Source organism: Drosophila melanogaster, chromosome Y, assembly GCF_000001215.4.
Source record: "Drosophila melanogaster chromosome Y".
In the NCBI taxonomy this organism is placed as follows: Eukaryota; Metazoa; Arthropoda; class Insecta; order Diptera; family Drosophilidae; genus Drosophila; species Drosophila melanogaster.
The window spans coordinates 3,214,594-3,227,107 of NC_024512.1; the positions used below are offsets into that span (position 1 = coordinate 3,214,594).

The 12,514-nt window shown below is 35.5% G+C and overlaps 1 protein-coding gene and 1 pseudogene across 1 annotated transcript; both read right to left on the reverse strand.

Annotated features, from left to right (window-relative positions):
- Positions 1–953: 953 nt before the first annotated feature.
- Positions 954–1,262, reverse strand: CG46191 (uncharacterized protein; the record flags this gene model as incomplete). The annotated part of the gene is made up of 1 exon (NM_001316661.1): positions 954–1,262. The coding sequence occupies one exon, from the start codon at positions 1,260–1,262 to the stop codon at positions 954–956; it is 309 nt and encodes a 102-aa protein (NP_001303590.1).
- Positions 1,263–3,697: 2,435 nt separating this feature from the next.
- Positions 3,698–4,224, reverse strand: CR46183 (annotated as a pseudogene).
- Positions 4,225–12,514: the final 8,290 nt, after the last annotated feature.

The following is a 12,514-nucleotide window of genomic DNA, read 5'->3' on the forward strand; positions in this document are numbered from 1 at the left end:
TGGTCAGTTGACGGTGTCCAGGACGACATCGTCGACTTCCATGACATCTATTAAAAAATTCGTGAAATCATGTCTCTGGCCCAGATACAGCAGCAACAACTAGTCTGGTATGTCAAGGCAAATTTCCTGTTTCGAAACACGAAGTTAACGATCACAAAAGCATCACGCGCCACGATCTTTATGTCTTTTAATTTAAGGATGCGAGTTTTGACCGGCTTCCCAACTATCAGCTTTTTTTTTTATTTCACGAAACTGGTACGGGATTAAAATCCCCAAATACATTACCATTTTCAAAGCGCGATTTATACAATTTTTAACAGAAGCTAATAAATTAGTTTATACCGTATTTGGTATCCCAACGTTTGAAATCAAATACTGATAATGCTTTAATACATAATGCTAATACAACTACAGAGCAAACAGAAGTCCTGCCCTAGCTCTCGTATAAGTAGAACACTTTTTGTTTTTTGGTTCGACTATATATATATCCGCACTATTTATTACAAAATAACTATCTTATATACCGAATATAATAAAAAAAATTGGGATGGCCAACCCTTATTTTTTAATACCTTTTTGGTGTCGCAAGGTCCAAAGTGAGTAGAAAAGAAATGGCACATTATTATTATTATCTATTATTATTTTCAAATATTCAATACTTCTCGTCGGCTTATTTTGGTAAAAAGTGTCGATATATAAATTTCTAACGATTTGTCAAAAAACTTTTTGCCACGCCCATTTTAACGCTCTAAAGTCGGCAAACTAATCACACCCACACTTTGGACAAATTTTTAATTTTTTCCATGTTATTTCTTAATATCTATCGATATCAGAGAAAAGTGATAAAATTTCGCGTTCATTTTCACATTTGCTGAGTAACGGGTCGGAAAACTCGAACAAACAAACAACAAATTATAAGGATGATAAGGATGATGATACCGACTAAAGGCAATCTATTCGTGCTCCTCCTCCTCCAACAGATCGCTTCGCAATTCACTGTGTTTGTTCCAGATTCGTATGCCATTCTTTTCGATCTGACTGAATCGCGTCTTCAGCATTCTCCACGCTTTTGCCGCCTTTGATATCAACCCTTGTGGGTTTATGTCACAATGCTTTATCCGGTAGGACCTCACGAAATTAAAGTAGCAATTACTCGTGATTGGTCCAAGTTTGGTGCACTTCACCTTGTCACAAGCTTTCTCGGCTTTTTGCTTGGCACATACTTTGGGCTTAGCACAAGCTCGGCGCAGGGATCTTGTCATCGGACTGAAATATAGAATATTTTCGACAATTCTGAAAAGAAAAGGAAAGGGGAGCTTAATATGATATTTATTTGATGTGCACGATGTCAGCATACAGTGATGGAGTATGTTTTTCCGCATGTGAATGTTGGCCTAGAGAATAAGTTTGGAATCCGAGTCTAAAACCAGAAGTAAAGCCCAAGACCTGCTATGCAACCAGGATGGAACTGCAATAAAGCCCATCATTAATATCAGGTGCAAACATCCCGACAACAGACGTTTAGTCATCATCTGTGGGAGCCTAAGTGGTGCTTTTTAGCTAAGACCAATGAGTATTCAGAAGTGGTTATTAACTTTTCTCGGAAATCTACAGTGGTTTTTGAAAGTTAGTACACGGCAGCAAATGGGCAGTGGTAAATAATTAATAGAAGGCCTCTACAAGAATAAAAAAGCTAAGCCCATATTAGGTATAATTCAAGATTACTCAAGTTTCCTGAAATCCGAGTTAATATGGCACCCAGCTGATATTTTGGGCTTAACAAACATTAATTTAAAATACTATATTAATTTGAAATCTTAATGGACGTGATGAACCAGGAGGTCCTCTTCAGAATAACTCGATATTTCATTCGGCCAAACCGCGTGCACTATCATTTATTTAAGTGCCCGCGTTTGCTGCAATTGTTGTTGCATTATGTGAATGTCGTCATTACAAGGTGTGGAGTGTGGGGCGTGGCAAGGTGGTTGGCTGTCAATGGACTGCCCCCGGCATTAGTTTAAAGCCAGATAGGAGGGCCACGTCCATTCGAAAAACTGTGGACGCCGATTTTCCGCTTCGACTCACAATGAATTTAACAGAACTGAATTTCAAAAAAAGCTTCTTAACCAGAGAATCATAAACGTAAGGTGATGGAAAAGTTTAAACTGATTGGCAGGACAAGGCACCCCAATGGAAAATAATTATGCGGTTGGTCTAAAATAATTGAAATTTTGGTGTACACAATTGCACTTTTTAACGTTAGTTTGTAAAAATAAATCGTAATCCGTTTTATTTCACTTACCCTCTGAATTTAGTTTTTATAAAAACTGAACTGAAGAAGAATTTTATTTGTAATATTTTTATGCGTAGCTTAAGAGATAATATTATGGATATTGTTACAAACTTTTCAAAGAGTTATACTACACTCTACAACATACTTTCACTCTACGAGTATCGTGTATAACTACTTGTTTTAACCTTCTAACTTGCGTCGCCTGACAAAGGCTGTACAAACGATTCTTTTATTTTTATTACTATTATATTTAAAATATTTATAATTGACACAATTTGTCAAGATCGCTAAATAATTTATATTAAACAATTAAACAAATAAATATTATTAAATAAGACCCACACGCAAATAATAATACAAATAAACATAAAAAACACAAACTTTGACTTACCTCCGCGCTGTCCGAACTCATTTTACTCAATGACAACATGAAGAATTCAGAGTACTCTGAATTACCATTGAAAATTCATTCGCTTCATTCATTCTTTGAACACATTCAGTTAGTTTATTTCGATCGGACGCCTGTAAGTCCGAATACATACGAAGTGAACGCAAAGAGAACGCGACCAACTGAATGGCATGTATTCTGAATACGCAGTAAAACGAATCGATACTGGAGAATGGTGTTATGCATCCCTCTAGTACGTGTGGCCGTCGTTTTTCAATTTGTTGCTGCCGGGGAAGGCACATTAGGCGCTACCAGCTCCTGCACACCGTTATCCAGGAGGAATTCCCTCACCTCTGTGACAAAATTACAGCAACATGTCATCAGGCCAAGGTACTGGAGCAGATCTTCGTCCGGTATGACATAAACCAGTTCTTTATTAAGCAAAACGAAGTTCAATATCCCAAATTCGGCGTGAACCACGTTCTTTATGTCGTTCAAAGTAAGGGGGCGGGGTTCACCCGGCTCCCCTACTATTATCAGTTTTCTTGAATCACCAAATTGAAATTTGATTACGGTTCTTGACAAAAATATTATTTTGACTGATTTATTTATTTATTTCTTAAAGCACGTTTTTTATTTACCAAACTTTAAAAGAAAATATCGAAAAAAATACGTGTAAGTGTAAACGTTAATATTTGGTGAGGATTTCAGAGAAAACCAAGGAGAAGTAATTAGGGCATTCAAAAGTGATTAAAAGTTCTTTTCATAATTTCTTCCATCTGTGTCTACACCCCAGTTTCACAAATAGGACAACCTCGGCATTAATTCGAGATTTTCTTTTACGGTAACTGGCGGTAACTGTCGATGCGCAATTTACGGGAAATTAGCAAAGAATTGATCAAATGTGTTCAAATACAATACAAAATAATGTGTTTCTTATGAACGTTCCACATTGTTTATATAGTGTTTTTGCTTTTTCATTGTCGCCTGAATTGGATATCGCTAATCTCATCCAGATGCTGCTGCGGCACCTCTACTCCATGAGCGGGCATATTATCCTTGTTGAAGATATGCGCCAGCGCATTCGGATACTTTGCCTTGTATCACAGGTGAGATAATCCCGCAATATGGCAATCGCTCGATGTCGTGAGGTGACCGCCAGCAAATCGTAAATAAGAATCAATGGCTGTTTGATTGGAATATCATCGCAGAGTGTCGTCTGTACATTATTATTGTATACCGACGGGATTCTAAGCTTTGGATAACATATGATGGCCAGTATCCAATGGGATTGCTCGTTGAATGGTATTATGATGAAGTCCTTGTCGAATATATTCACGTTTCGTGTCCACTCCCCAACCCTTTCGTGACGCTTCTGGGCTGCCGTCAGCTTCATATTTGTGGGATTCGTTCGTGTGGTCAATCTCTTGTGGAAAAATGTGCTAAAGATGTGCGTCTTTAGCCAGCTGATGTTATTCTTTAGCCATCGCAGATGAAAATCAATGAATATATCATTCAGATACGATCCTTTACTGAGACATGGTGACATCGGCCAACAAGACGATAAAGAGGCTACCTACTAGAGGATGAGCATGATAGGCAGGATGAGCTGGATGTCAGGAGTTGAAGAATGGCCAAAAATCAAGAAAAATTCAAAATTTTGAAAGTCACCAAATGAATAGAAAATATTTTAGAAACAAAATTTGTAAATTAAATGCGACAATAAAATTTGTCACGCATAAGCAAAGCTTTATAGATTTCCAAAAATGTACATATGTATGTACATAAGTACATAAGTTGCCCTCGCAGTGTTCATCAGCCATTTGGGAAATTGCAGGGTATTACCAATCAGCATTATACTCGATTTTAAGCCCACACACACACACGCAAACACATGGATCTCTTTGCATTGGTGTTGGGGTTCCGCGATAAGAAAATCGAGCCTTAAAGTCGCGCCGGCGATTCTATAGGCGCTCAGTTGCTTTGGAGCGATTCTTTGATGCAGACGAATGTCGAAGTTTGCGGATTGTAATGATTGTGGGTTTTGAATAAAAGCGACTACGTTTTTATTTCGATCTATTTCGTATGCAGTTATTTTGATTCGTTTTCTTCTCTTTTATTCACGCGTATTAAAAAAAATAAATAAAGCTGTTAGTTAAATATGACATCTTCTATGCGAACGATTTGGCTAGAGCAAAAAAAAGTTTATATGACTACTACGAAAAATTCATTCAAATATGATGTACTCATCTGGATATTTAAAAATAGAGCAGGCTAATTGTATTATTTACATATGCATTTTCAGCATGCTTAAATGTTAAATGTATTTTAAATATTATATATGTCAAAGAGTCATCAGGTCATCAGTTGCATAACGTTTTCTGACGTTAACTGACCCAATCTCTCTTCACAAAATCCGAATTACGCGTAGTTCTTAACTCTACACGCATTGCCAACACATTTTGGAGACCCACTCCAGTCCACGCACATCAATACTAACGCACACCGCATTTTTCTGTACGCTTCCGTTATTCCTGCAGATATCTACTTCCCCCCGCTCCTACTCGCGACCAGACTACGTTCGGCAGAAACTCTAAAGGTTCTCTGCCGCGCATCAAAAGAATAGAAAAGGCGCCTGCATGGCGCGTGCCAAGCAGAAACGCGCAATTACTAGAAATGTCGTTACATTTAAATGATCTGCGACACGGCCATCCTGACCTATCACACGTCCTCGTGTGCTAGTAATCCCTTAATATCGATCATAGTTATAAATTCGTTAAATTATTCTTCATTCTTCATGACTTCAAAGCAAACCAATACAAATATTCAAAACATATTACCTATTACATTCAAGCTATGAAATCCGGATTACCAACAACTCTCAAGCAATCAATCATAATTTAATATTCTTCACACATAAATCGTTAAAGGTCTGGATTTCCAATAAAATTTTTCCATTAGCGCACAGTTTTTCAAACCGGCCAGTCTTTTGTTAGCCTAGCTCACAGCTTACAACTCGACGATCCGGCCAACATACGGGCCAGTTAACTCACACCACCAACCGTTACCAGATTTAAACTTAACTGCAACAAAACGGAGAACCAGACTCGGCCATCCTGATTCTAACACGAGGTCGTGTTCCATTCAATTGTCTTTTTATAATTTTACTATTAGTTATTCATTTTCCTTTTACAAACAAAAGATTCAATATTTCCATTTCAACTCGTATAAACTTATCAAGTTAATTTTACAAAACAGTATCAAGCCTTCTTAACCAATATCTTTACATAATTCTTACTATAATGTAATTTTTAACAAAATCAATTATTCTTCTTCATTCATCATTACAAATTCGATGCTCCACACGCCATGATGAAAACAAACATCAGTTTGTTTTGCACTTGTGCTTGCATTATTTGTCTGGTCTTGTTACTCTGCCATTTTCTTTGGCCAGCAGTAAATCATTCATAACCTTTATTGGTGTGCTTCACTTTCTTCAATGGCTTCAACATTTTCGTTTTCGCTCTCTTCACACACATTCATCTCCTCGGGCACTTGCCCTTCTGGCATTTTTCTTAAATCTTCCTGTGCATATTTATAAAATCTTTTATTGGTTAAGGACTTTAAAGTGTACCTGTCACCCTCCAGAACCTGTATTATTTCAAAAGGCCCCTTGAACATCAACATCAATCAACATCATTTTCTATGTCACCAGGTGGAAGTAATCCTAATAGGCTTGTTACCTTTCCCAATAACATTTCAAGAGGACTTGCCTTCGTCACACGGTTAGTTGTACAATTGATTGCCAACTGCACCTTGCACCCGTATGCAACTCAATTGGATATTTTGGGTCAAAAATAACAAGGACTGGTTTATCAGTTAGAGTATAAATAACCTTTTTCTGTATCTGTTCATGTTCCGCTTTCCAAATAAATTTATTTTTGTCTGACGTTAAAAAGTGTAACGGTTTCATCAACTGTGAAAATCCCTTAATAAACTGTTTGAAATAAGTTGCTAATCCAATAAATTGCCTAAGCGATGTGACTGACTTTGGAGGCGGAAGAGCAGTCAACGCAACAATTTTCTGAGGGTTTGGGCGAATTTCGCCAGCACAAACATTGTAGCCTAAATATTGAATAGATGTTTTCAAGAAGGAACACTTCTTAATATTGAATGAAAACCCGGCCTCTGTCAGAACATCTAGAATAATTTGTAATCTTTCTAACGTTTCTCACTGTGTTAATGCAGTTATCATGATGCCGTCCATATAGACGATAACATAAGAATTTGCAAGATCCCCGAGCACTTTCATTACTAATCGTTGAAATACCGACGGCGCATTTTTAAGCCCGAAAGGCATAGATAAAAATTCATACTGACCATCGGGTGTCACAAACGCTGTATACTCAATTGAATCCGCATTTAAGGGAATTTGGTAATAACCACTAGCCATATCTAAACATGTAAAATAATAAGCTCCTCGAAGTCTACTTATTTGATCCTGTACAAATGGCAGAGGGTATTTATCAGCGACTGTGTTTGAATTTAACTCCCTATAGTCGACACAAAGCCTATCCGAACCATTTTTTTTCTTTACCAGCTATATAGGGCTTGCATAAGGTGAACAGCTTGGTCTAATTATATTGCATTTCAGCAATTCGTCAATTTTTCTCGAACTAAATCTCGCTCGCATGGGCTTAATCGATATGGCCTTCTTTGAACTGTCTTTCTTGGATCAATTAATCTTATTTTCATGTTGCCAACTTTAACCTTAGTACATGGGATACCCTTTAAAAGAGAATTCGAATTTTATTTTATCTTGTTCATCAAGTTCAGTATCAATATCGGCTGAATCACAGCTGGTACGCAAATTAATTATTTTGGTTCTCGAAATTTTAAATCGGTCTGACGAAATGACAATATCAAAACCCAAATTTAATATTTCGGGACCAATAACAATATCATCGCCTATTACATATAACAAAATTTCAATGCAGTAATCGTCAATTTTTACGTTACTTAAAACCTGTACAGTACTAAATATTCCATTATTGCCTATGCCTTTTAACATAACAACATTATTAAATCTTTTACCAGAAAATTTAATACTTAGCTTTTCTTTCAGCAGCGAACATTCAGCTCCAGAATCAAACGTGATTTCGAAAATTTTGCCTCTATGATTTATGAATCCCTTAGGTAATGCAACACTGCACTGCTCCACTCGCTTTTCTCGGTTGAATGTTTTGCTACCATCAGATGCCGTTGTTTGTATGGCCCGCACAAGTTCAATTAAATTTGTATTTTGCATTTCCATAATAGTACGCCATGGTCCATCTACTGTTGAAGTTATAGGACCCGATCCCACTTCTGATGTCGAAGAGTCATCAGGACACTCTTTTTCCTCTTCACTATTCTCGTTGTTGCATAACGTTTTCTGCAGCGTGAGCGAGGCATGTCTGTTCTGCTCAACGATGCAATCTCTTTTCACAAAATCCGAATTACGCGTAGTTCTTAACTCTACACGCATTGCCAACACATTTTGGAGACCCACTCCAGTCCACGCACATCAATACTAATGCACACCGCATTTTTCTGTACGCTTCCGTTAAAACTCTAACGGTTCTCTGCCGCGCATCAAAGGAATTGGAGCGTGCCAAACAGAAACGCGCAATTACTAGAAATGTCGTTACATTTAAATGATCTGCGACATATATAATTAATATATTTATAGAAGAAATAACCCGAATAAAAATATATTTTGCAAAATATATTATTGCAGCCAGCACAGATAAGACACTATTTAGTAAAGTATATATAGTGACATATCCATAAGTCCCTAAGACGTAAGCATATGCCTACACACTAATACACTTACAACATATACACCCCAATAAAACATACACTACTCCGGATGTACCCAACAGATACCAGATAAGAATAAGATTGTTATATGATCCTCGAGAATGGAAAAAACCCCAATTCTAGATAAGTCACCCACTAGTAGACTAAACATCCGTCCCCTAATTTAAACAATTCCTTGCTTAAGCCTCACCCCATCGTCACGTTCCCACGTTCAAAGGTCGGAACCGCAATCCCGAAAAACAAAAGTATCGATTTCAATAAACAAATTATAAGAATCTAAGAGCACTTGTATCCAAGAGCAAATGCACTTGAATCCAAGAGAAACGCAAAGCTTTTTCTCGTCACGATCAGAATCCTAAAGTCTAAAGTCCATATTGGAAAAGCTCGATACCGAGGCTTGAACGTCAATCAAATCAGAATAATTATTACAGTTCAGTTTGAGACCTAATTGTAAAAGGTCGGTGTTCTTCTCAAATAAAAATTTTTGTAATCATTTAGTGAAATAAAAATTATATTTTTTTCACTTATAAATATTGCAAGAATTTAATTGGCGCAGTCGGTAGAATCCAATAAAATAAATGAAGGATATGCTATACGACAAATTTCCCATTCCCCGAATGGATGAGATATTGTACAAATTAGGTAGATGCCAATACTATACAACTATAGATCTAGCTAAGGGATTTCACCAAATCCAAATGGATGAAAATTCTATTGCAAAAACAGCTTTTTCAACTAAGCATGGGCATTATGAATATACTCGTATGCCTTTTGGTTTAAAAAACGCTCCAGCTACTTTTCAGAGATGCATGAATAATCTTCTGGAAGATTTAATCTACAAAGACTGTTTAGTCTATTTAGACGATATTATTGTTTATTCCACTTCATTGGAAGAACACATTTTATCCCTAAAGAAAGTCTTTGAAAAACTGGGAGACGCTAATTTAAAGTTGCAACTATATAAATGTGAATTCATGAAGAAAGAAACTGAATTCCTAGGACACATCGTCACAACAAATGGCATCAAGCCAAATCCAAATAAAACCAAAGCAATTACAAATTTTCCAGTACCCAAGACACCTAAGCAAATAAAATCATTTTTGGGATTATGTGGATTCTATCGCCAGTTTATTCCTAACTTTGTTAAAATAGTTAAACCCATGACCCTCAAATTAAAGAAAGGTGCTATAATAGACACCAAATGTAAAGACTACATCGAATCATTTGAAAGACTAAAGGTTTTGATAACTTCAGACCCGATATTAATCTATCCTGATTTTTCAAAACCCTTTTCTCTGACAACTGATGCCAGTAATGTAGCTAATGTTGCAGTGTTATCACAAAATCACAAGCCAGTTTGTTATGCCAGTAGAACGCTAAACGAACATGAAATCAACTATGCTATGATTGAAAAAGAATTGTTAGCTAAAGTTTGGGCTACAAAATATTTCAGGTCATACCTATTCGACAGGCCATTTGAAATATTAAGTGATCACAAGCCACTGGTATGACTCAACAACATTAAAGAACCAAATATGAAATTGCAAAGATGGAAAATAAAACTCAATGAATTTGATTACAAAATCAAATATCTTCCAGGCAAAGAAAATCATGTCGCGGATGCTCTTTCCCGCACGAAAATGGAAGAAGTTATGGTTGGCGAGGTCGAAAACAGCGCAGACGCAACTATACACAGCGCCAGTGAAGATAATCAAAATTACATATCTATAACAGAAAGGCCAATAAATTTCTTCTCTAGACAAATAGAGATAGAAAAAGTCGACAACGATACAACAAGTGTACAACATTTCTTTCAAAAGTTAAAGATTAAAATAGTCTATAAAGAAATGACACCTGAACTCGCCAAAAACCTCATTAAGGAATATGTGTGTACCAAAAAGAGTGCAATTTATTTCCGTAGTGACGAAGATTTTCCGATCTTCCAGAGAGCGTTTACCGAAATTATAATCCCTAACAATTTCATAAAACTCTTAAGACAAAGTTTATTGATATAATAACGTATGCAGAATTTAAAGATTTAATCTTAAAGAAACATAAGGAACTTTTACATCCGGGTATAGAAAAAACAATCAATTTATTTAAAAAAGAATATTACTATCCTGATAGTCAAAAGCTTATTCAAAACATTATCAGTTAATGTGAAATTTGTAATCTGGCAAAAACAGAACATCGAAACACGAAATTGACATATGAAACAACACCGGAAATATTTAACACAAGAGAAAAATACGTGATAGATTTTTATCTCACAGGAAACCAGATCTTCTTATCTTGCATTGATATCTATTCGAAATTTGCATCACTAGTTGAAGTAAAAAGTAGAGATTGGCTAGAAGCAAAAAGAGCCATTACTAAAATATTCAATGATATAGGAAAAGAAATTAAAGCAGATAAAGACTCAGCTTTTATGTGTATAGCCCTACAAAATTGGTTAAGATCTGAAGGTGTACAAATTTCTATAACGACTAGCAAAAATGGTATATCTGACATAGAGAGATTCCACAAGACCGTAAACGAAAAACTAAGAATCATTGGTAGCGAGCAAAATATTGAAGATAGGTGCACAAAATTCGAAACAATTCTATACATATACAATCATAAAACTAAACATAATAGTACCAAAAGATTTTCAGCAGACATTTTCCTATATGCAGGCAGCCCAGACTTTAACGTACAACAATATAAAATCGATAAGATAGAATACCTCAATAAGAATAGGCACGATTTTGAAGTAAAAGTAAAATAACCAATCCATTCAAAAATACAGGAAGGATTGGACAAGTAGATGATAAACATTTCGAAGAAACAAACCGTGGTAGGAAAATCGTTCACTATAGGACAAAATTTAAGAAACAGAAAAAATGTAATAAGAGCAAATATGATAATTCCAGACTAACCAAAGAAGCACAAAGTATACAACATACTTCTAATAATGCTTAGTTGCATACTATCACTTTTCACCATGGTCAAGTGCAACAATATAGAAGTAAATCCAATAAGCGCGAAGAATGGATATCTTATATTCCAAACAGGAACAATGGAAAAATAACAAAGACAATGCTCATGTTCGAAGATATAGTAAATGAAGCAAACAACTATCCTAATGTACCACAAATACAATATTTAGTCGACAAATTAAAACGAGAAATAAATTGGTTAAGAATTATTAGTCGAAGTAAAAGAAGTCTTTTAAACGTAGTAGGAAAAGCATACAAATTCTTATTCGGCACATTAGATGAAGACGACAGAGAAGAGTTGGAAGAAAAAATAAACAACATGTCAGAAGACTATGTAAAAACCCATGTCCTAAACACGATTATAGATGTAATCAATAGTGGTATAGATATAATTAATAAGCTCAAAGTAGATAAAGAACAACACCAACAAAGTGCAGTACTAATATTTAACCTACAGCAATTTACAGAATATATAGAAGACATAGAATTGGGTATGCAATTAACCAGACTTGGAATTTTCAATCCAAAGTTACTAAAGCATGACTATTTAAAACATGTAAATTCAGAAAAAATGCTAAAGATAAAAACGTCAACTTGGCTTAAAACAGATACGAACGAAATTTTGATTATTTCCCATGTAGCGAAGTCACTAAAATTCCAATATTCCAAATTGTTCCGTACCCAGATGAACATAATTATATTCTAACCGAGCAAATATTCGATAAATTCTACATATTTGATAACCAAGTATTCCATAAAGATACCAATAGGGTAATATTCGACAAATGTATTATTGGAATCATCAAACAAGAGCAAACTCAATGCAAATATATTAAAACACATAAAAATTACAAAATAAATTATATAGAACCAAATATACTATTAACATGGAATATTCCTGAAACAGCTGTTAAGACTGTACAAACAATAAAATATTAGTATCAGGAAACAACATCATTAAAATTAAAAATTCTACCATGCAAATAGATGAAT